General features: G+C 42.7%; 2 protein-coding genes and 1 long non-coding RNA gene across 4 annotated transcripts in view; 2 read left to right on the plus strand and 1 right to left on the minus strand.

The window, feature by feature from the left end:
- The window catches only part of LOC307036937, a 304273-nt gene that overhangs the window by 235867 nt on the left and 42533 nt on the right, over positions 1 to 25873 (plus strand). The gene's annotated exons all lie outside the window — the stretch shown is intronic.
- On the plus strand, positions 6927 to 8477 carry LOC307036858 (uncharacterized protein). 2 transcript variants are annotated; one of them, XM_079677476.1, is made up of 4 exons: positions 6927 to 7078; positions 7148 to 7204; positions 7308 to 7472; positions 7858 to 8477. In XM_079677476.1, the coding sequence occupies exons 1-4, from the start codon at positions 6991 to 6993 to the stop codon at positions 8142 to 8144; spliced, it is 597 nt and encodes a 198-aa protein (XP_079533602.1). In that variant the 5' UTR covers positions 6927 to 6990; the 3' UTR covers positions 8145 to 8477. The 2 variants fall into 2 exon arrangements, 1 of the variants encoding a protein (XP_079533602.1); XR_013807494.1 differs by lacking the exon at positions 7858 to 8477 and adding an exon at positions 7546 to 7663 and having other exon boundaries at positions 6927 to 7204.
- LOC307037206 (putative nuclease HARBI1) lies at positions 8855 to 10658 on the minus strand (the record flags this gene model as incomplete). Its single annotated transcript, XM_079677983.1, has 3 exons — positions 10511 to 10658; positions 9833 to 9932; positions 8855 to 9739 (listed from the first exon to the last, which is right to left on the minus strand). The coding sequence occupies exons 1-3, from the start codon at positions 10612 to 10614 to the stop codon at positions 8855 to 8857; spliced, it is 1089 nt and encodes a 362-aa protein (XP_079534109.1). The 5' UTR covers positions 10615 to 10658.

Raw genomic sequence — 25873 nt, forward strand, 5'->3', positions numbered from 1 at the left:
TGGAGGCGTCAGCCAATCGAATCATATGCCAGTACAAGCTCTAGCCAATCCAACCGCGTGCTTGTGTGTCTGGGGCGGGAGATTCATTTGATTGGTTGTTGGTCGAGATTCAGCTCCCTGGCCGGCAAGCAACAACGCACGCCGCCGTGTGTAGGAGCCGTAATAGTGCCTCTTTAACCTTGGTTCAAAAGTTTGATGAGGTGAGATAACTATTTTTAACTTCACTTTTGAAAGAAAATCAGTCTTGAACATATTCTCCTATTGACTGCCTTTTTAAATTATTGTGTTATTTCTCATTTTTAAACATTTAGTCTAGTTCTCGTTTGATAAATAATAATACTATTGAAGTGGAATTATCCTCTGAAGGCGTTTGGACTGATTAGCTGTAAGTCATATTTCATTGATAAAAAATGTGGACCCACTGAACTTCATTTCAATCTGAAATGCACAGACTCCAGAAAGTCCTCCACAAGTGCCTCTAGGGCTCTTTTTAATGACCATGCAGCACATGTGATACTCAATAATTAGTGCTCAAAAACATAGCATTGCCGTCCTCTAAAGCCCACGGTGAATTAATCAAATCTGCAGCACAGTTTTGGGAATGCGGTTTGGACACAACACCAGATATTATACATGTGTTGTAAATCCATGGTGAGTTAATTTGCTTTGATATTCCAGTCACTATTCTGCATATAGTGACTGATTTATTATGTGTGAGTCTCATGCCACCACAATGCTTCAGTCCTTCCAGACAGCCATTATGGGCAGTGTTAGCCCTCAGTGACCATACATCATGCCTGCAGCACTTTTCCCTCTCATCCCTCCATTCATGCTTTATTCAGATATTTCCATCCATGCATCTCTTCAGCGCTGCATCCCATTTCCCCAGTGACTGTGTTCTACACTGGGAAGCTTCCTCTATTTCCCCTCCCTCCTGCACATGCATTGTGCATCTGCAAAGCCTTTTTTGGAAAGTTGACCTTCAGCTAAGTCACAAAAAATGTCCCCTGGCAAACCAATACATCATTAAGGATGTACACACTGTCCTTCCTTCCTTCCACATGTTCTTAGCCTCTTATTCTCACCCCCGCCCCCACTAATCCACTCCAACCCAAAGTCCTGCATCGGGTCGGGTACCCGAGGGTTCGGTTCTGGGTAAAACAAAGATGATGCGGGTCGGGTCGCGGGTGTTGCATAATAAATATATTAAAATAATAATAATTGAGTTTAATGTTTAAATCCTCAGACCTCTCCCCCGCGGTATACCGCGCATAATCATAACCTCTGCAGCGCATCAATCTGCTGCTGAGCGCGCCACATTCGAAATGGCTGAGGTGAAGCTCTCTAGCGAAGAATACAGCATTTTCAATAACACTTCCTCAAGAGCGAAATCCAACCGCTGGGAGGCTTTTGGTGTCATCCTAGATGGAGAAAATAACCAAAATCCCACACTTTTTGAGACAAATATGCAACTGCGTGTTTTATGCACGTTTTCACGGGTCGGGTTGCGGATCCTGTGCCGACGGGTCGGGTCGGGTTGCGGAACTAATTGGCAATATGTGCGGGTATCGGGGCGGGTTCGGTATTGCACGTCGCGGGTGCGGGGCGGGAGCGGGTCTTGAAAATCAGACCCGTGCAGGACTCAACCTCTTCTCCTAGCATCTCTGATAGATGCTCAAAGGAGTCACAGCCTTCCCCCTTGATCCTCATTATTCTCCTATTACTCCATCCTCTTTGACCCTCGTCCTTTTATGAAGCCCCGTTACATTCTTAATCTTTCTTCTTCCACTCTTTAACCTCTCCACCAAATGCTACCTTCTTCCCCTTCTATTCCCAATATTGTTGACATTTCACTCTAGTAAACCTCCAAAGAACCAAGAACACACCCTGTGCAAACAAGTCTATTTGATATGCCTCTGCAGCCGCCAGTGTAATCAATGACACAGAGGGCACAATGTTTGTATAATCTCTGTTTCATGTGCTGGTTTACACCATAGACTGTATATAAATGGACGTAGTGTCCGTGACGTCACCTATAGGATTCTGCAGAGTTGCCAAGAAGCCCTTAGTAGTCGGCCACGGCTTGACAGCGACGTCAGAGCCTAATCCCACCTGCTCCAAATAAGGGCAAAGAGGCGGAGCCGAGGCGGGACCTGCTGCCTCCGAACTGGAAGTAAACAGAGCTAGCTCAGGCTAAGAAGCTAAGCTAACATGAAATACGTGCATACCAAGTTACTGCCAACAGTGTAGTTCCCCTATATAAATGTTACATTCATAATCAAATGAGACAATCTGCAAGAGAATTAGCTATATTTTGTTATTCTTAATCCTTGTCATTCACACGTTAAGAAAAGACGGACTCCACCGCCCGGCCCCAGACCTAACGGAGCCGCAGTGGGCTAGCTCCGGGACGCCGGCTAGAGCTAGCCCCCTGCGGCTCCGTTAGCTCCGGCGGCCACCACTGGGATAATTGGGTCCCCTATTAACATTTGCTCCCGTTTAGCATTATGGGCGTCATAGCCATAGACTATAAAAGTCTTACCCAAGGCTGAATCATAAACTAAAATGTATATAGTCAGGGATGCAAACACACGTATGGTGAAAAAAGAGAGAACTATTCGAAGCAGAAAAAAAACAGCGTAATATACCATCTGACAAAGGCCTGCGCTATAATGCTTCAATGAACTGGCTATTCTTTATAATATACTCAGATCAATAGAGACAGAGATGTTAAGTTATAAATCAAGGGTTTTTATTATTATTTACAGCAGGGGTGGGGAACCTTTTTCCTTTCAATTTTTACAACATCCTCCGAGGGCCCTACAAATTATTGAACTGCTTAAAAAAACTAAAATCACAGCCCATTAATTTGGCCATTCTTTCATGCTATGCAAAGAAAAAGCTACCTCTTAATCCAGATATTTTACCATGACTCGCGCATGCACGCACGCACGTGCATGGTTGTGGCAGAAAGACATGGACACAAGATGTGTGCAAATGTATTAAGTATCCTATCCATGTGAACATGATTTAAGTGGGGGGGACTTTACCTCCTCTAGCGGGGTCCGGGGGCATGCTCCCCCAGGAAGATTTTTTTTTAAATATTGAAGTTAAAAGCATCAATCTGGTGCACTTTGAGAGCAACATGAAGAGATCTATAGATACATCTCAACACCCATATGAAACAGAACTGTAAGCAGATTCTTCTTTTTTGGATATTTTACAAATCACTCCCCTTTTAAACTCTATTCTTGTTATTTTTAACAACTTTTTTGTTACTGTCCTATTGTATTTTATACCTGTTTTTCATTTAGACTCTAATGTCTCATTAATAACTATAATGATCATATCAAGGTGTGCCTTAACCTCACTGAGCTGAGGTTATTTGAGCCTCTCAGGAGAGAGTTCTCTTCCACCTGGTTGTAGAAAAGCTCTTTAAATTCGTTAGCATAGCTAGCTAACCAGATGCTAATAACAACAGATCGCCACTGTGCTTACAACTAAAGACAGCCACGCAAACACTGCGGTGTGTACGGCTCCTTATGGGTACAGCAATATTTGAAGAGCTGGAGCGGCGTTCCGGTGCTCTCCGTCAGCACTCTAGTCTACACTCCTTTCCGACGAGACATATACCACGTGAAGACACTTTACGCTCGTGTTGTGTTCAAGGAACCTGCCAGGAAAAACAGGCACTCGCTTGTTTAATTATTTTGCGGTCTAGATTTCTTCTTCTTTTTTTAAGTGAAAAGTTGTCCGTTAGTCGGACGGACTGACGTTCGGGCGGGCGGACGGACGACCCCCCACCCCCAAAACGAAAACTCTTCGGTTCTCCGCTAATTACACAAGTCACCCAAATCAGCGTTAAAAAAGCGGGAGGCGCCGAAAAGCGACTAATTTGACTCACTGATAGTATAAATGGTTACGTCCTTAGCTGGCTAATAAGTAACAAGCTAAGATAGCAAGCACACAAACACCTGTGAACGGGACATGTATAATATTATCATTTTAGACTTCTTGGAAGTTTTGTTAGTACATTCAAGTGCACAGCCAACATTTTAATTGTCTGGTATTTGTAACAATATTCCCTAAAAGGCACAATCACCACAAACACGGCTAAAGCTAATGGGTCAAGTACAGTAACTACAACTAACTAACGTTGTAGCCTCGGTTGTAGCCTAGCAGAGTGGACAAGTTGCTGTTAGCTGACAGTGAGGCATGTACATGTCCATCAAAGTGACCACGCCCTAATTTATGCAAAAGCTTTAAGGCTTAATATTAATTAAACAGATGAGTTGAGAAAAAATTCACCCCCCCAATCCATATTCATGAAGGGGGGATCTAACTATACAGAGAATATGTTTTTTTGAACCACGATGTAAACATGTTTAATTCTGCTCTAAAGTTGGGCATTTTAACATGGGGGTCTATGGAAATTGCTCCCTTCTGCAGACTGCTCCTACTGGCCACTAGATGAACTGCAGTTTGAGGCACTTCCGCATTGGCGTCTCGGCTCTTCCCCAGAGTTTGCCGCCTGGTTTACACACAAAGTTTGCACTGTATTTGACCTTATCTCACTACTGTCTGTGATGTGTTGTTTTTGTTTTGTGTAAAGAGCTTCACTAAACAACATTTTTTCCTGGTTAGAGAATCTATTATTGTAATGTGTTGAAATAATTACTGCCCTAAGTTACAATTTCTCTTAAAAAGTTCAATGAGAGTCTCATTCTGTTCTCCTTTTCCTTAACCTGTTAAGCCCTGAGCCTGTACTATCTCACACAGGCTCCGCCCTCTACTGGACTCTATGGGCGTGTCTCAATTCAGGGGCTGCACCCTTCGGAGTACGCAGCCTACGCGGTCAATGGAGGACCCAGCCCATGTAGCCTGGTAGGCTAGACAATAGGCTTGTTTGAGACAAGCGAGCCTCAGATTGAGGAGGAACAATGCGGATTCCGTCCTGGTCGTGGAACGATGGATCAGCTTTTTACTCTCGCAAGGATCCTGGAGTGGGCCTGGGAGTACGCTTATCCAGTCTACATGTGTTTTGTAGACTTGGAGAAGGCGTATGACCGGGTTCCCAGGGAGTCACTGTGGGAGGTGCTGCGGGAGTATGGGGTGAGGGGGTCTCTACTCAGGGCCATCCAATCTCTGTACTCCCAAAGCGAGAGCTGTGTCCGGGTCCTCGGCAGTAAGTCGGACCCATTTCAGGTGAGGGTTGGCCTCCGCCAGAGCTGCGCTTTGTCACCAATCCTGTTTGTAATATACATGGATCGGATTTCGAGGCGTAGTCGTGGGGGAGGGGGTCTGCAGTTCGGTGGACTAAGGATTGCACCACTGCTTTTTGCAGATGATGTGGTTCTGATGGCTTCATCGGTCTGCGACCTTCAGCACTCACTGGATCGGTTCGCAACCGAGTGTGAAGCGGCTGGGATGAGGATCAGCACCTCCAAATCTGTAGGGAGGTGTTCCAGGCACGTCCAGCTGGGAAGAGACCAAGGGGTAGACCTAGAACCAGATGGAGGGATTATATCTCTTCGCTGGCCTGGGAGCGCCTTGGGATCCCCCAGTCAGAGCTGGTTGATGTGGCCAGGGAAAAGAAAGTTTGGGGCTCTCTGCTGGAACTGTTACCTCCGCGACCCGACCACGGATAAGCGAGAGAAGATGGATGGATGGATGGAGACAAGCAAGACTTGCGCAGACCTGCGCAATTTCGATCAACGTCTTGCTCGTGCGTTGCATGATGGTTAGTCATTTTTGTCCAACTTGCTCTGGAGGCTCGCTCACATGAGACATTGAAATCTCGCGGGACAAAGACGCCCGCAGCCTTGAGAGCGAGGCGCGGCGGCGCAGTTCCTCTCCACGGGCTGCGGAAGCGAAATGCTTGATGGGAAACGACTCGCTGGTATCTCGAGCTGAGCGCTCATTGGTGGTTTTTACCACGTGCTGCTGATGAAACTCTCCAATTGGCTCGGCAAAAGTTTGTTGTTGTTTGGGGTCAGTTTTACGTCGCCACTTCCATTCACATTTTTCATCATTGTTCCACAATGTTTATCATCATGAAATTAATATCTATATATGTTATACTATACTTGCACTGCTTACCGTTTTTATACTTTATATATCTTAGCATATTCATACACACTGTTCATACTGCTCACAGGTTGCTGTGTGTATCTAGTGTATTCATACCCCTCACTGTTTATTCATCATTCACTTCATTCTATATTTTATTCTGTAGATTGTGTATATTACTTTTTACTTTACTGCTTGTTGCACTGCTGGTTAGAAGCTAAACTGCATTTCGTTGTCTCAGTACCTGTAATCTGTGCAATAACAATAAAGTTGAATCTAATCTTGAGCAGGAACAAATGTATTTACCTAGTACATATCTGACATTAACGATTAAACACATGTGTGCATTCTTTATAAACGCAAACTGGTCAAGACCACTGACGGAAGTAATTTTGAAAATTAATAAGTGGTTCTGTCTTTTACATGTAGGATTCAACCCCCCTTGTATTGATTTGTTTTTAAATGAACAGACACTTGAGTCATTAATTTGTAGTGAGGTGTTATTTCTGGCAATTCTCTTAAAGTTAAACCAAATCATTAAAATAAAATCTATTGTAATGTAATGATTTGATTTAACCGGTTTAACCTTATTTATTGAATACATCATTTAAAATGGCAAGATTAAATCAAATTACATCCATGTTGTACACATCATAAAGCTTAAAGTGGCAGCTAAATAATTATATTTACATCTAACAACACAGCAGCAGGTCAGTGTTCAATTCATGCTCATTAAGCTTCATGTGTGCGGATCTGAAGGGACTGACCATTTGTAGCCTGTCCACCTATCAGTTTTGCAAACATTAAGAGGGAGGAGCATTTCTAATTATCTAACCCAGTCACTGGTGTGGTTCATCATCATGACTCAATTAACAAACCTATATAAAGCAATGGAGATCACCTTTGTCTACAGTGGGTAAAATGGAATTTGTGGTGCTTACACTGCGTGACGAACAGGGAGACATCACTGTAAGAGTCTCACAAGAAATTTCCCAAAGACTACAAAATGGTGAGTAAACAACTAAATTGCATTCCAACAATCTGGATATGACTTTAAATGATGTAAATGATTTTTCAGATAACAGTTTAGCAGCTGCACTTATGCAGCAAGCAAGGGCTGCAACAAATGCACAAGGTAATCTATCATGTAAATCAAAAATGGTATTGTCTTTTAATGCAAATCAAACAAATGACACATTCATGTTTATTAAACAAATATTTAATTCTCTCAATCACAGCCCCTTTAGATCTGTCTTCAGAGGCTAGGCCTGCTCCTCAAAGGCCTGCTCCTGAAAGGCCTGCTTCTCAAAGGCCTGCTCCTGAAAGGCCTGCTCCATCCCAAGCTGGCACTCCTCACCTGGCATCCCCCTCCAGCCGGTCAGAACACCTTGAGGCAACACAAGGTACAGTAACTAAAATGAGGATCTAAACCGCAAATGCTATTTGTTTGAGTTACTAACACTTGTGTCTTAACAGATTTCACACACAACACCATATTGCTGCTTTTGGACCTGACAAAAACACACCAACACGTGTACTATCGCTCTAAACGAAGTTTTTATAAAATGATACAACGGCAGTTCAGCAAGGAGGGATATAATCTCTCCTCAGGCAAAATCAGAAAAAAATTGAACAACCTTTTGACCACATACAAAAGGGCCAAGGACCGTTGTACCTCAACAGGAGAGGGGAACATAACGTGGGAATATTATGGGGTAAGAGGTTTGTTCTTGCACATCTAGTTGGTAAAAGCAACATTTCCTTTTTAGCAATTCTGCAATTCCACAGATAATGGACAACCTGTTTGGGAGGTGCGGTGTTGGGAGCGCACCACCAGGCACTCTTGTTTCCCCCCTCTATTTCCCACTGCCTCACAACCATCCACCACACTGCTGTGTGCCTCTGAGGGCCAGCCTGGTCCCTCCATGACCCTGCCCACCACACTGCCGTGTGCCTCTGAGGGCCAGCCTGGTCCCTCCATGACCCTGCCCACCACACTGCCGTGTGCCTCTGAGGGCCAGCCTGGTCCCTCCATGACCCTGCCCACCACTCAGCCGAGATCAATCCGGTCTTGAGTCTCCCGTCCCTCCTTCTACGACCTGTATGAGGCCCACTCGGAGAGGAGGACCAGTGCACTGGAGAGGCCAGAACAGGAGCACCGGAGAAGGCTGAAGGAGAGAAATCGGAGGAGGTTCGAAGCAAAAATGCTGAGAGCGATGGGAGAAGTTATTACCCAATTAAACTGCATTGGGAGCCAACAAGAGCGCATCATTGAGCTTTTACAGGACAAGCCCAATATGCCATAATTTCCCCCACACTGGGTATTCCCAGAATGAATTAATTTGTTTATGGAAGTAATATTCTTTAGATTACTTATTTATTTTCCTCGTTATGCAGTTGAATTATTATATCAGCCCTGGCAATTGCCTTGTAATATTTGTATACACTAAGTGTTCACAATGTTTATATGCAATGATTATTATTTATTTGCCAAGTACATGTGTATATATAGTCATTTCATTTTCAAAGAAGATAGTCAACTGCTATTGACATGTGCAGAAAATGACCATATCTAGTTTTCATATATATGCATGTATTTTTTACTTGCCCAATCATTTTGGTTGACATTATATTACATGTTACTTGTTAGGCTCTTTAATCCAGAGCGACTTACATACTCAATACTGTGGGCATAAAGGAAATAAAGGAAAGGAAATCAAAAACAAATTTCTTCCACAAAGAATATGACAGTGGTTATTTGTGTGTGGGGGAGTGTGTGAGCTTTTTATAAAAGGTCACAAATCTGATTTCTGTGCAACACTGCATCTTGGTTCTGGGGATGCGGTGGACCGTTATCTGCTGCTTCAACCTGCTCATCAACTTCAATTGCTTCCCCTTCCTCCAAGCACATGTTGTGAAGTATGCAACAGGCAGTGACTGCTGTGCTAATGTTTGCAATGTTTTTCATGTACAAACATTTGAGCCTCCTGAACTTCGTTTTCAGTAGGCCAAAGGTATGCTCAATGACCACGCGTGCAACATTTAATTTCTGATTGAAACAACGCTGCCGAGCAGTTAAATGGCCATTGTCCCTGTATGGCCTCATAAGCTGAGGCAATAGTGGGTAGGCAGAGTCCCCAATGATGTGCATTCCCTCAGGCACCAGGGACTGGGGATCTTCATCAAGCAGCCTTCCAACAGCAGACAACCGGAATGCCCGTGCATCATGCCAGCTACCAGGGTGGCCCACATTAACATGACAGAATCGCCGCTCACTGTCACAGAACCCAGTAAGCACAACAGAATAAAACAGTTTTCTGTTGATGTATGCAACTGGGTTCTCACAGTGTGGTTTCACAATAGGAATGTGGCATCCATCTACCGCACAGACAGTGTTGGGAAATCCTGCTGCACGAAATCCTAACTCAGAATTATGTAGGGCTTGCCCTGTTGGCCAGAAAGTGTGGTGAGACAAATACGTAGTGACAAGACTACAAATTTCATGGAGATGCAGGCAGACAGTGGACTTGGTGATATTAAAACGATCAGCAACCCCCCTATAGGACTCCTGGTTTGATAGAGTCCACAGACAGGCAAGGACACTGTTTAGAAGCGCCACTTTACTGTGCTGTCTGCTCAAGAAGAACGGGCCAATAGTCGTCATCACATCCTGTTTGGTAGAAAGGAATAAATGGCTTTTAATATCACCAGTCCAGATAATACATATTTGATGTTATTTATATATATACACACACACACATACTTCCAAATGTCCCCTGGACAATCGGAAATGACTTTTGAAGTCTGAAGGACTGTACTGTTGGACCACTTCTTCCACAAATTGTTGGACCTTTGGAACGGGTCTAACGAAGGCAGACACAGGAGCAAATGATGAGCATAAATCATTAGACCTATTTAACATTCTTTATATATATATATATATATATATATATATATATATATATATATATATATATATATATAACTGCTGCTGCTGTAGGCCTATTATCTTCACTTGATTTCAGTTTTAAAATTTATTTATTGTATCTTTGTACTATCTTTCTTGCTTTCTATATCTTTAGTAAAGTAGCTTTTATCTTATCCCATTAGGACTAAAAAAGACTAATAGTGTCATAATGTTGAACAATTTGTGATCTGTAGAGTACAGTAATCAGTCCAGATAATCGATCATACTTTATATGATTTTCATTTAGACTGATGCAGCCAGTAGTAGGCCTATACATGTAGTAGCCTACAATGTATTTTGTCTTTTTACTTGTGTATTGTATTGTGTATCTGTTTTTGTTACCTGCCTAGGTAGCCTACTACGGATGTAAATTAGCACGTTTGCTCAAACACATTTATACTTCTTGTATTTTATACTGATGTTCATTAACATGCTATGTCCCTATCAAATTAAAAGATAAAGATACGTAATTACCTCCGCAGACGGTGTTCATCATGCCCTTCTCCATACAATACATGTGGGATTTCTATTGCATCCACTTCATCTGCAACGAAAAACGCCAACGCAATTACCGCCATTGCAAACCCAGCCAGTCAAGCCGACTCCGAGTCCGAGCTGTCCGACTTAAGTCGAGCTTTTTGAGACCTCCCTCGGCTGCGATCGGCTACTCTCGTCTACTTTCGAGGCGAGCCGCAACGCGTCTCAAACAAGCCTAGTCTCATTTTGTAGGCCGCTCGGTCCAGCCTACCCGGTCACGTGACGCTTCGTATTTGCGTCACGTGATACGCGCTGTTCGGTTGCGCTGCTCCAGCAGCCTGCTAACAAATTAGCTTACAAGCTAACTCAGCTGAAAAGGATCCAGAAACTTTACTTTAACAATTTTTTGGACCATGGGCAGGTAAATAAGATTAAGCTGTTCCTTTAGCCCCCAGCAGTGGCGGTTCTAGAACATTTTATATGGGGTGGCAAAGAGGGGGCATGAGGTCATGTCAGGGTGGCATGGGAGGGCGGACAGTACCTGGTATTTTTTACTGTATACAACCTATTCATTGTTAATTCATGCCCAAGAGAAACAAGGTGTTCAGACAAAAAATCGGGTGCCCTTTGAGTCCCCCAAGCTTACTTCAATAATTTTAAATGAAAGGAAACTGCAAAATGTATTTTAAAGCAATGAATTAATGGAACAGGTTGTTTTGCATTACAATGTAAAACTAAATATATATATTATATGTATTTAGTTATAATTAAGTACACAAATGGCATCACCCATCTCTTCAGAGAGCAAAGGTGACCTGTGCAGCAACACATTTCAATCAATATTTGTCAATACTAAGAGCTGCTAGATTGTGCTACTGTGATGGAATATGTACGGAGAATAAGAACATACCATGTGGTCCAGCTGGAGTTTCATCTGCCTCCTGATCCCTGCCTCTGGCCCTCTCTCTGACACTTCATCTTCCCCACATACATTTCTTCTTCTTCACTAATGTCTTCATCTCCTCCTGCTCTGACCTTCCTGGTCTCTTCAGTTAACTCTCTTTTCATTTTCCTCTTTCTGTTCGTCCTGATCACTTCTCAGATATGTCTTTGTGTTGTTGTTGAATCACTCCAGCTACTCTGGCCTGCAAGAGTCTACTTGTGAAAAGCACTGGTACAAATGCTTGTATAACTTCACACGTTAGGGCCATGTAGCTAATAAGTAGCATATCATAAATATAACATCAGAAAGTATTGTTCAAACGCACACAGGCAGCTGTGTTCAGATCCAGTTTGACGGTAAAGTATGTATCCTGGTTTCATTGATCTTGCTGTGATGTGTAGTTTACGTGGATTTAATAGTACCGCATAGTTTAGAAAAGTGATCGATCTCCCAGCTAGCGCTGTCTGCGTAGCATTTTGTAACGGAACGCCCCAAACAGCGCCCGTGTTAAACGCTATCGATTCAAACGGCAGCGTTTTATTAATATTTAGTTTCAAGCTCTCGTCCTTAGTAAAAACAAAACTAGTGGAAGGGGAAATGCTCCCAGGGGAAGCTGATCCATAGGTGCTGGGACAGCTCGTTCCCTCTCTGCAGCTCTGTGAGCCGCGGTCTGTGTGAACCCCGCTCCGCAGTTTAATGCAGGGCCGTAGCTGCGTTTTTAACGGGACGAAAATGATATTTAAAATGATTCACTTTTAACTAATGTAGCCTAATGCTTATTTCGTTGCTTGAGGAGCTTGTGGAAATAGTGTAGGTTTGTTTTAGTACAGTTTTAGGGAAACAACAGTTAGGGGGGCAGCTGGTGGGGCAAGGCTCTACAGTGGGGGTGAAGCTGCCCCCCCCCCCGTAGATCCGCCCCTGGCCCCCAGTAATGTTACATTAGTAAGTTAAGAAGTACATTATATATAGCTGATGTAATTTAATCATTATGTCATATTTAAAAGTCTTAATTTTTCTGTACTAATAAAACAATGTTTTTTTTAAATGAACAAAAGCATGTTGTATAGATTGATTCTTAACAATATTAGTGTTCTAATCTTAATAGCTGTGATTATAACAGTTTATATTCTCCTTCTTCCCCTAAACCTGCCCAGGGGCCTCATTTATAACGCCGTGGGAAGGTTGCTTACGTAGTAGAAATCCGAAAAATAGGTCCATACATTTTCCGCCACTTTCCGATTCACCAAACATTGCGTACCGGCGAGGAAAGTTTGTATGGCACTTCTTATGCCGGTTTCCCTTTATAAATCACAACCGACTCGAAATGCGGTGCAGCTTTTGCGGGCTTCACGTAACACCCATATTTTCTTATAAATAGTCAAAGAAACGCCCATTCATTCATTCTGACTGCATGAAGAAGTTCGCAGGAAATGACGAAAGAACAGCTAAAAAAAATATCTCACACCGTGTCAGATTTTGGTTATTTTGGGGAGGTCGAGATAAATCATATTTTTTGGTGGATGCAGTTTGAACCAGAGTAGCAGCATGGAGGTCGGATCGTCACCAAAATAAATAAATAAGTGGTCCGAAAAAGGTTAATGACAAAAAAATACACATAGCCTTCCTCAGGCAGTGTGTTTGTACCGGGGACAGGAGACCCCCCCTTGATGAGAAACTGTAAGAAATGATCGGGGAATCCCTCCGGAGTGGAGTCATGACGACTGGATCTGAATTATTAGTTTGTATTTGGTGGTTTGTGTTCCAGCTTCCGAAAGCTGAAAATGTACGCTAAGGGCCGCCCCCTTGCGTTGGAAAAAGCCGACACAGTGGACTTGACATAACGTCAACATAGGCCGACCTGGGAGTTAGGATGTGTTGACTGAGGAATCGCAAACAGGCGTTTGTTTAATCATTTTAAGATTGGCTTTAATCAATGTTTGAAAAGGAATTCTTCATATATGATAAATGAGGTAACATTTTATTTATGGTATTATTTCCACATATCTCACTCCATTCTTCCTTCTGCCAACGGTGTCGCAGTTTCTCGGCTCTCCCGTTTTTGTGCTTAGTGCGTAGGCATGGGTTAGAGTTTGCGTGGAGGACCGCACGTTTTCCCGTCAAGTTAGTATTTTATAAACATTTTCCGATTCACAAAACATTGCGTACTGGCGAGGGAAGCGCGTACGGCACGTCCTACGCTTCTCTTTTATAAATCACAATCGACTCGAAATGCGGCGCAGCTTTTGCGGGCTTCACGTAACGCCCATATTTGCCTTTAAATAGTCAAAGAAACGCCCATTCATTCATTCATTTTGACTGACTGCATTAATAAGATCGCAGGAAATGACGACAGAATTGCAAAAAAAATAATCTCACACCGTGTCAGATTTTGGTTATTTTGGGGAGGTCGAGATAAATCATATTGTTTGGTGGATTCCAGTTTGAACCAGGGTAGCAGCATGGAGGTCGGATCGTCACCAAAAAAAAAAAATAAGTGGTCCGAAAAAGGTTAATGACAAAAAAAACAACACATAACCTAACCTTCCTCAGGCAGTGTGTTTGTACCGGGGAAAGGAGACACCCCCTTGATGAGAAACTGTAAGAAATGATCGGGGAATCCCTCCGGAGCGGAGTCATGATGACTGGATCTGAATTATTAGTTTGTATTTGGTGGTTTGTGTTCCAGCTTCCGATCAGCGGCTATATATCCATAATCCACAAGTTAAAGTTAGTACAACTAATGTGTTGTGTTACATTAGCTTTACAATTTACCACATGGTGTTCTTAGTTTCCATACCTCCTGTGTTTTACGAGCGACTTATCAAGTCTTGGCAAACGGCATAAAACACGATTAAACGTGATAGTATATAAAACCATGCTCGTATCTATAACCTATAGAAATGCAAAACGGTGTCAGTTTTGACGTAATTCTGTCCTCCTGCTCACCGCATAATTTGAGAAAACATTTCATAACATTAACACAAAATATTCGAGGTGGTTTTAAATAACATATCCGTATTTATTTCTCCAAGTTATGTTTTTGTGTGCACTGAGGAGTCGCAAACAGGCGTTTGTTTAATCATTTTAAGATTTGCTTTAATCAATGTTTGAAAATGAATTCTTCATATATGATAAATGAGAGGTAACATTTTATTTATGGTATTATTTCCACATATTTCTCTCCATTCTTCCTTCTGCCAACGGTGTCGCAGTTTCTCGTCCCTCCCGTTTTTGTGCTTAGTGCGTACGCATGGGTTAGAGTTTGCGTGGAGGATTGCACGTTTTCCCGTCAAGTTAGTATTTTATAAATCGCAAATATTGCGTAGAAACTGGTGTACGCCATATTTTGAGCGTATATCCCTTTTATAAATGAGGACCCAGCAGCACCGTGACCCCCCGCTCTGCTGAAATACACAATTAAACATTTTCTATGTCATATTTTTTGTATATATAAAATTAAACTGAACTTAAGACAGTTGAATGACCTAGAGATATCCTATTATTCCACTGCTTATGTACACATGTTGTAAATAATGGTTAAAACCTCAGTAAATGAAATTAACAATGTGTTTAACAATTACAATTTAATATTGTATTTTCATCTTATCACAAAGTAGAGGTAAGAATATATCCATCCTCTCTCTGCATCTTCATGTCTTCTATTGTTATAACTTTCATCATTGAGACAGAGGAAATCAATCATGTCATTTAACATCATCAGCAGTAAAAGAAAATCGGCCCTTTCTGTGTGGGCCAAACTTCCTTCGGGAACAATGCCTAAATGAAATACTTTCTAATGGTTTATTTTTCTAATAAACCTTGCATTGGGTTGATCACACAATTCATTCTCTTGTGCTTTGTTTTATCTGAATTATGATAAGGAGTTATCATGAACTGTTTAGTTGTGCTATCTTACAATCAATACTGTAGACCTATAGTAAATGTGAGGTAAAGTGTTTCGCCAATGTAACCAGTTAGAACTTGAAGTGGCGATGAGGTCTTAAAATGTATGGAAAGGGTCTTGAAAAAGGTCTTAAAAAGGTATTAAATTTGACTTCAGGATTCCTGCATATAGCCTACCCTGTTTTTTGCACCAAACAGAGAAATTGACCCAGCATCTTGGTTTTTGTTGAAACAAACATTCTAATTGGTGTATTATTGAACTTTAGGCATGTTGGTAGCTTAGCTAATCGCCTGCTGTCTCCAGCTTCATATTTAGTCAACCTATTAGGGGGGGTATTTATCTTCAGATAAAAAATGTCTACCCTTTAAAAACCCTCTAAAGCCAGACCCCAACACAAAGCTTGCTATCAGCCACCTCAGTCCCTCTCTGTGTTACTGCTTGGTTTGACCCAAAAGTAGATGGTCAGGACTTGAGGGAAGCCTTTTTGGCCAAAAACACAATTTTGAGGGTGCAAATTGAGTAAAACAGGCATGCAGTTGACAGGCACATGGTCTGTGACAGTTGCAGGACAGGGAAGATACCTTAGCGATAAAAAAAACTATGATGATAGTAATAATAATGAGCCGTGGAGCGCTTTTCAAGTAGTAGATGAGTGACTGGAGAACCGGAGAAGTTATACTGTGGCTGATGAGCAGATGGGGAACAGCTGAGCAGGATAAACAGGTGTGTCGGAAGGCAATCAGGAGGCTACCTGTGAGAAGGCCATTCCTACATACTACACACACACACAGAGAAAACAGGCAAAAAGGGGACACAGGAAAAAGGGCAACCCTAGTAATAAAATACCTGCGATAACCTTTAAAAATGACCTGCTGTGTCTTCCATGTTGTCATATCTGAAGCCGGTGTCATAACACATTTGGTCTCCATCTCTTCCTGTCCTGAAGATAAATGTAATACACATGTACATGTCATTTTTCTAAACAAACACAATGTAGCTGTGTTTTTAAAAAGTAATACACACCCAAACACACACAATGTTTTATTACTATTATTATGATTTCTAGACCTGAGGCCTGTACCACGAAGCCCGTTCAACCTAACCTGGATATATTTGAGTTACCCGACTTACCTAATCCAAAACAAACGCGCTCTCGCTAAACTTTCCTACGATGCTGGTTATCAACTCGTTAACTCAAGCCAGCTTTGCCCTATGTAGTGAGGAGCGCATTCACATGAAAGGGGTGATATTTGGAGCATTCGACCAATCACAAACATGGACAAGCGTACTGACAGCGCAGCGCGTCATACTGTACTTCCTGAATGAAATAATTAGACAAATATGAAGACGTTAAACTTTAAACATCCATGACTTAAACACTTTATCCAGGATAAAAGCCACACAGCTGCACCTGCAAGGTGAATACAGCTGGTAAAAGAAAAAGTGTTTGAATGCGTACATTAACAGGTTTATGATATCACTGCCCCGTCTAAGACACGAGTGGATCTGACTTTAATTACATTTGTCTCGAGTGTTTCGTCAACTTAATGTGTTGAATAAAATAATACTTCTGCATACAGTATGTGACACTGAGTGTTGCATGGCCAGATAGGGCTCAAGAAGCTGACTCAGATAAGGAAATATATGATACATGTGATATGCTGTGATATGAATGATAATGGGACACATCGACGTCTGCACTCAGTGCACTGTACGTAATGTTACTTTGATCCGGTTACTTATGTTGTGACAGATATTTAAGTAAGCTTTCTTAACGATAATATTATAATAGTGAGATTGCTCTGAAGATGGGAGGTGATATTCTATTAATGTTCACGTTCACACAGTCAGTGATTTTTGCCGGCCGTCTTTCCTTCAACGGCAGTTTTTCTGTATTTCCTTTCTCCTGTAATATTACTTGATCACTTTAAACTCCGCACACTGAGCTTTGATTGGTCAGCAGGCGGTGCTTTCACTGAGTTGATCTCTTATCCTAGAACCTAACTTGCAGCCGTTCAGCATAAGTTACCATGGAGATCTAGCCCGCTAAGAAGTGAACCAGCATCGTAGGACCGGAAACCCAGAGTTTTCCCTTAAGTTAGCTCGCTAAGCGAAAGTCCGGCTTCGTAGCACAGGCCTCTGGTATGCAGTTCATTCAGATCTGAATCCCTCTCTTCCTTTACACATCCGGTCTTTATTCTTCATTCATTATTGATGGACGACAGAGGACTCTCTTGTCTGACCTCTGCAGCCTCCAGGGAGCATGCTGGGAACATCCTGTGTGCATGGCCAGAGTTACAGCTGATCTTCCTGTCACTGGTGTGTTATCCGGCAGGGAGAGGACACACACACACAAACACACAGCCATCCATGTCCTACAAACAAAAACAGTCCGGACAAGTCACCTATAGGGTCTTTAGCTTGTATACAGCACACGTTGCGCAGCATATGGAGGGCATCGACGTTAGAAGCCAAGCTTAATGTGACGCAATCAATACTTCCAATGCTGCACTGTCAAGGTTATATGGGAGGCACATGTGTTCAGTCAATGTGCGGGAAAACCAGAAATGGGCCCACTAATCAGAGTCTCATCATGATTCATCTTCTGAAATTGATTATCATTCATAAGTGAATAGAGGAAATATGTAGCGTGTGATGCTCGGCCATCTGTATGAAATCCATCAAATCTGAAAGAGGAGCGGAGGATGGGACAAAGACCTCTTTTGTTTCTCTTATGAGACATAATGAAGTTTTCTCAGGGGCTTACGGCATGTATCCAACACTGTCATGTGTGTAAAAACACATCCGTTCCAGTGTGTCAACCCGTGCTAATAGTCAGCAAACTCTGAAGCAGCCACGGGCTAACAACGTCAGCAAGTCAGCCACGAAGGATGATGGGGAAAGGGAAGAGGAATGTGGGGATGATGAGGCCGCTCCAACGTCAGAGACTGCGGTACTGATGCAGAGGCTGGACAGCCACGGGGGGAGAACAGTCATCCAGTCAGCTTCTCCCCGGAGCATCCTCCCTCCATTCATCCCAATTATTCTCTGTCGTGAGGCTAGGAATCGAGTGTGAATCATAGGTAAAGGCTACAAAGGTAGTGTGACGTTAAAAGGGAGAGAGGGAGACGCAGATTTAGTTCTGCTGCTGGCTTGATGATGTGATGACGCAGACACCCCCCCCTACTGCCTCTCTAATTCATGCTGAACGTGCTTGTCATTCAGATCCAAGGCTCTGCATGTGTCAAAGTCCTCTGCAGTGGGAGAGAAAAAGAGAGGTGGAAAAATCGAGAAAATGCTAGAATCAGAGGCTCTTTGTTATGCAAGTAAAGAGCTAATCATGTTCTTTTATGTTGACACTTACCATCATAGCACTGCCTAAAACAGCCAGGATGAGACCGCGGACACTGATTGATACTCCCTAACATTGGATTAATGACAGTTCCTAATGGCCCCATTAATAAATCATTACGAGCTGATGTGTGCCAACTACATCCGTCGGGGCAGGGTCACTGAGTTCATCCCCACAGACGTGGTTCCTGCCCAGCAACCCCCCTGTCAGGACCCCGCCCTGCCCTGGCACGTTCTCCTCTACACTTTATCCTTCACCCAGTTCCCAGGCACTCACAGTAGGCAGAAAGGGGCAAGGAAACAGGGAGGGGATGGTGGGGCCGGGGGCTGCACAGCCTCGTGACCCACTTCTAGTCACCCGAAGCCTGCCAAAAAGTTGGCCAGCCTGTAGCAGCGATGTAAATGATATGGACAAAAGCCAGGAGAGTACACCATGTTAATATGTTCTTGCTAACCAGTGGGTCCTCTCTATGACGGAGAGCTGTTTTTTTAAGGTTTTCTCAGAACGATTCCCCCGCATACGCCAAAATTCCCTCTTGTGTGTCTGCCATGCTCTCTCAATACTTTGAGTTTGTAGTCCTGTTTGTGGATCAACATACAGCGCGTATGTTTTGGATTAGGCCAACAGGCTAACTCAAAACATATCCAGGTTATGTTGAACCGGCTCTGTCATACAGGCCTCTGGGAAAGACTGACATGCTCTCCAAATAATCTCTTGACTTGATATTTAATCAATCTATTGTTAGTCAGTTGTAATTACCTTTTCATCTAAATCTGTTTCAAATTCCTTTATAACACAGTAAACATGCTTACAAAAATGATTTGCTGGAAAGGGATAATCTTCTCAAGGTCTAACCCTAAGGTTATATTTTTTTCTCCTCGACAGTTCATGAATGTGTTTTTTATTTTTGTCACTATGGCCACATTAGGAACCAGACAATCTTGACTGAAATGCATTGAAAACAATTACCAAATCGTGTGACACTGCAATGCAATTCAATTTAGTCTTGACTCTGGCTTTGTGTGAATATTTAGTTATTTATTCATTATGTATGTAATTTTAGAGTTAGGAACCCCTGTTCCTGTTTTATTTGATAAATATATAAGATAAATACAGAAGCCTAATTGTCATGGAACACAAATAGGAATGTATTAGCAGTTAGAAGGCAGCTTTTATTTTGAAATGTACTTAGAAAGATATGGCACTTCCTTTGTGGCTATGACCACTTCCTTTAGTTCCAGGAAGTCCTTTTACACATGAGAGGTTTCTCAATACTCTAATTTCCCCTCCTCGACTCCTTCCCTCGACTCCTATCCTCGATACTTAGTCCCGCCCACAGGAGATGCGAGCGGAGTACTGAGGAGGGGAACCGAGGAGAGAGGAGTGGAAGCAGCAGGCGGTTAGAGAAATGAAAACTCCTCTCCCCTGAGCGGTCATTTTAAAGAGACGTCCATCAATGATGACAAGAGGCACAGCAGCCCTCTGTCTGATGGACAGATTTGTTCATGACGACTTATATATTTACTTTTAATTAATTGATAGTGCGATATAATGAGACAATAACAGGCTACAGATGCGGACATACACACATATTTATATAAATATATACAATTTCAGAATCAAACAAGTATGAGAGCACTCTCATAATAACGTAACACAATCAGAGACTGGATATATCCCCCCCCCTCTCTCTGGTCGCTGAAATGGGGAATTGAAATGACGGGCCAAAAGTTGTATTTACAAGTATTAAAAGTAAGCATAGGAGACCAAACCAACTGAGACCCATCTGTCCTCCGCATCTACGCATTGTACAACACACACACCTCTGTACCACACACATCTAGAGCTCCTAAAGCATAATCAGGCTACAGCCGTTGTGTATTTTATTATGTGAAGCACTAAATGGTCTTAGAAAAATATCGACTCTTTGTTTGTAGATATCTACTAAAATACAGCATACAAATACAGAGAGTAATGTGCCTGTTATACTGAGTGATATATATTTTACACACTGCTCTGCTTTCTGCACGGACCTCACAGCTGTTCTCACTGTAAACATCGCGTGCCGTTCAAGCGGTTACTAAAATAATATCCAGGGGATGCATGCAGAGCTGTCATTGGCTGAGATAAGTCCGGCCGTGCGTAACGCTTCCACCGTTCCCGGAAATGCATCCGTGGAGGAGCCGTGGAGGACCCATCAGTGTCTCCTCGGCTAGAGCTCCTCCAGAGAGCCTCCTCGATGCTCGATGCTCGGTCCTCGATGAGCATTTAGAGAAATTAGATGTCCTTCAACATGGAGCGCTAAAATCCATTTCCGGGTCACAACCGGAGGACCGAGGAGTCGAGGAGTCGAGGAGGGGAAATTAGAGTATTGAGAAACATCTATGGACACCATGGATGTATAATAAGAACTGGATACAGCGTGGGAGGCGGGGCCTCATTAATTCCTATGAGAGTTGCTCATTGGCGCATGATGATAAAATGGCCCAACTTTTGAGAGAACGAAACGTCACAGATTACCCGGCATGCCTGAGAAGTACCCGTATGTGCGCAACTTTAACCAAAATGCTCGTTCACATCAAGCACGTCCATTTGCTTACACGTAACAGCACCGCGCGTTCATGACAGCATGGTAATGGATTGTTATTATGATGGATTTGATAAGAACGAGGCGTCAGTTAGCAGCTAGCGGCTAGCTAGTAATTATGCTAATGTGCACATCAATCGTTAGGTACTTATATTACGCTATAACAGGATCTAGTGATATCCAAGCAACAGAGCTTCATTTAGCATGAAATAATTATTGCACTATATATATATATATATGTATATATACAGTGCAATAAGCTTCTTAGTGCAATAAGAAGCTCAGGTACATTAATCTAACGTCGGTAACATTAACCTTATTTAATACAACATTTACGGTACAAGATTTAATCATACAGCCCATGTAGTATAATAATGAATTACAGCAAACATGTGCAATATATCCATTACAGCTCCGTGGGATGGTAGTAAGACAATATGGGTCCGTTCTTATTGTGCATCCATGGGCAAAGATAAACGCAACTCACATTGGTTTCTCATACAGCATCTCTGTAAACTACGTGTATTCACTGAATTTCACTCTCTGCCTTTAACGGCTCGTTGTAGCTCCAGCCCCCACCCTCCCTGTGAGCACAGTGTGCTCTGATTGGTCGGGACCATGCTGAACACGTAACATGAACATGCCGGGCGGCGCGGTCCCGTGGGTTAGATACGCGTTCATAATGCAGAGGGAAATGACTCTCAGAATAACGTTATTACCACATTTTTACAACTTTAGGAACAAATATTTTTAATAAGCGCTATACAAGTGTTCATACTGGGTAGTTTAAAAAAAATCATCCAACTATTTACAGACCACTTTTTCCCCATGTAAGTCAATGGAAAAAAGTGTTTCCGGGCCTGGCAACCAAACGGAAGTGTAGTACCGCCGTTTGGCCACCACGAATATTTTCATCTGAGTCCAGCGCACTTCCTGGGGGCTTGATGGACACTAATGCAATAAGCATGTAATGGGAGGACTCGCTGCAGAATCCCCATCCATCCTGCGTTCTAAGCCCTAAACGTGGCATTATCAGAAAGTCAAGTTACTAATTATTATCTTAGCTACAAGTGTTTGATATTATTTGTGGTAATATAATTTTGCAGTAAGGATAATTATTATTGTTGTAAGAACTTGTTGCTGTGTTATAGTGTGTTACGTAATGCTGTGTAATGTTGCATTGCATATTTACCTGCAATAACATGTTCTTGTAAAAAGTACATTTATTCTGTAAATGTTAAGAACATATCATTGTTTTATTTGTACTTATGGAAAAATGTATTTTGTTTCAGTTTCACACTTCTTACAATTAAAATCCCTGCCAAATACAACACCTGCCTGTTCCTTGGAGGAATGATGCTGAAGAGAGTTTAGGTGGCTGTTCAGTTCAATATTCATACATTGAAACGAGAACAGTACAGTGAAATTATACCTACATTACAGAAGAACTGGATCCAGATGTGGATTTATGTCAGTATGATGCTTTTCTTGCTGCATATCCAAGGTCATACAGCCCAGACATATACTGCTTACAACAAGTTATTGTTATTCAACATCATGGAGGATGAGTTGACATCAACATCGGACAAGGAAAGTCTTAAAACACGTTCTCATGTATCCCAGAGTAGTAAATCGGCCCGCCTTGCTAAATCCTCACGCTCTTCAACAGCAACAAGTGGCATGGCAGCTGCTAAGGCACGTGCGGAAGCTAATGCAGCTCAGGCTAGGGCAGCCTTTTCACAACGAGAAATGGAAATAAAAATCGAGAAAGCTCGTATCGAAGCGAGATTGGAAGCACTTCAGCATGAGAAAGAAGCAGAGTCAGCACTCGCTAAAGCACTGGTCATGGAAGCTGCTGCTGCTGAGTTAGGCTTCCGAAGTAGTGTGGAAGAGATAGAGTCCTTGACTTCTCAGATAAGTTCACATCAGAAAGTCAGTGAATATATAGCTCAACCAAGCGCTAAACTCTGGGGAAGAGCCGGGACGCCAATGAGGAAGTGCCTCAAACTGCAGTTCATCTAGTGGCCAGTAGGAGTAGTCTGCAGAAGGGAGCAATTTCCATAAACCCCAATGTTAAAATGCCCAACTTTAGAGCAGAATTAAACATGTTTACATTGTGCTTCAAAAAACCATATTCTCTGTATAGTTAGATCCCCCCTTCATGAATATGGATTGGGGGGGTGAATTTTTTCTCAACTCATCTGTTTAATTAATATTAAGCCTTAAAGCTTTTGCATAAATTAGGGCGTGGTCACTTTGATGGACATGTACATGCCTCACTGTCAGCTAACAGCAACTTGTCCACTCTGCTAGGCTACAACCGAGGCTACAACGTTAGTTAGTTGTAGTTACTGTACTTGACCCTTTAGCTTTAGCCAGGTTCGTGGTGATTGTGCCTTTTAGGGAATATTGTTACAGATACCAGACAATTAAAATGTTGTGCTGTGCGCTTGAATGAACTAACAAAACTTCCAAGAAGTCTAAAATGATAATATTATACATGTCCCGCTCTCAGGTGTTTGTGTGCTTGGTAGCTTAGCTTGTTACTTATTAGCCAGCTAAGGACGTAACCCTTTATACATACATATACATTTTAGTTTATGATTCAGCCTTGGGTAAGAATTTTATAGTCTATGGCTATGACGCCCATAATGCTAAACGGGATGCAAATGTTAATAGGGGACCCAATTATCCCAGTGGTGGCCGCCGGAGCTAACTGAGCTGCAGGGGGCTAGCTCCAGCCGGCGTCCCGGAGCTAGCCCACTGCGGCTCCGTTAGGTCCGGGCGGTGGAGTCCGTATTTTCTTAACGTGTGAATGACAAGCATTAAGAATAACAAAATATAGCTAATTCTCTTGCAGATTGTCTCATTTGATTACGAATGTAACATTTATATAGGGGAACTACACTGTTAGCAGTAACTTGGTATGCATGTATTTCATGTTAGCTTAGCTTCTTAGCCTGAGCTAGCTCTGTTTACTTCCAGTTCAGAGGCAGCAGGTCCCGCCTCGGCTCCGCCTCTTTGCCCTTATTTGGAGCAGGCGGGATTAGACTCTGACGTCGCTGTCAAGCCGTTAGTGGCCGACTCCGCCTACTAAGGGCTTCTCTGCAACTCTGCAGAATCCTATGGGTGACGTAACAGACACTACGTCCATTAATATATACAGTCTATGAGCTCAACACACAACTATAAATGTCAACCCAACAGTCAAGCTGTTGTCAGTCAGTCTGACTCATGTCGTCTAGAGCAGGGGTCCCCAACCCCCGGTTCGCGGACTGGTACCGGGCCGCGGAGGTGTTACTGCTGGGCCACGAAATAGCTGTGAGTTTATCGTAATGATTTGCAGAACTATAAATATATAAAAATATTTTATCAAGAAATGTTTTTTTTATACCAGTCATATTATTTCATCCAAAACATACAAAATAAATCAAAATTGGTTAGCATAAGGTCTCTGATAAAATTACAGGTGGTGCGCCAAGTGGAGCACAAAGTAGACAACCGTTTTAATCGCAGACTGTTATGTTTGTGGGGGAATGGCAGTGCATACATTATTTGAGATATATTTCAAACTCGGACTTCATTTTAAGGACATTGCTGCCAGGGGTGTAGAGCTATTTTTTTTATTTGTAAAGCCTCCTTCACTTCATGAAATGGCTGCAGCATCAGGAGGCAGCCTCTGAGAAGTGCAGCACCAGCGCGTACACACCGCCTTCACTGTGTTCCCCACTGCAGGCTGCTACGTTTCAACCACACACACCTCTACACACACACACATCGAACGGCCCGATTATTCACCCTATTACTCGTTGTATGAAGGAAATGTCCGGTCACAAAGGTGCATGATGTGTGTGCAGCAACGTGCAGTCAGGGGAGGCAGACCCTCACCTGTCGTACTCCGAGTCCAATGTAACGTAAAAACAACTAAAGAAAAACTAAATAGTAATAATAATAAAATGTCTCCACTGATCTGTGTTGTAAGAGAGATTTCTGTATGATTCCAATCGCTTTTTATAGTCAGCAAATTGGGCTAGCTCTGCTACATGGGAGCGAAGAGGAGTGAGGCAGGGACGAGCTCTGCCTCACGTAAGCCCACAGTAACTGGCTGGAGCGCGGGCACTAATGTAGCGCAGGCACTTATTTTGTGAGCGCGCTCAAGCCAGTTACTGTGGAGTGAGGTGAGGCACAGATGAGCTCTGCCTCACCTCAGAATGCATCACCCCACAGCAGGGGCGGATCTAGACAAATATTCATGGGGTGGCAAGAGGGTGGCAGGAGAATTTCAGGGGTGGCATCCCCTGGCAGAAGTATATGCTGATTTAATCGCAGTCATATCAATTACTGTAATGTTAACTTGGAAAGCCACAATATTTATTTTAACTGAATAACATTTGGTGACATTATTGTGGTACATCAGTAAAACCTTAAATATAAATACTGTATATAAGGTGGCAGAATTAATTTAACCCTCTATGGCAGGCCTATTCAACTGGCGGCCCGCGGGCTAGATGCGGCCCAGAACCAACTCCCGAGTGGCCCAGCCTCCCGTAGCCAAATTCCTACACTAGTACAGA

Source organism: Notothenia rossii (genome assembly GCF_949606895.1).
Source record: "Notothenia rossii genome assembly, chromosome: 4".
Taxonomy (NCBI): Eukaryota; Metazoa; Chordata; class Actinopteri; order Perciformes; family Nototheniidae; genus Notothenia; species Notothenia rossii.

Bases quoted from the DNA above. Each gene is read 5' to 3' on its own strand.
- LOC307036858 (XM_079677476.1), top strand. From the start codon at position 6,991: ATGGAATTTGTGGTGCTTACACTGCGTGACGAACAGGGAGACATCACT. The intron at 7,079-7,147 runs GTGAGTAAACAA...ATGATTTTTCAG, and splicing joins TTCCCAAAGACTACAAAATG to ATAACAGTTTAGCAGCTGCA. The intron at 7,473-7,857 runs GTACAGTAACTA...GCAATTCCACAG, and splicing joins ACACCTTGAGGCAACACAAG to ATAATGGACAACCTGTTTGG.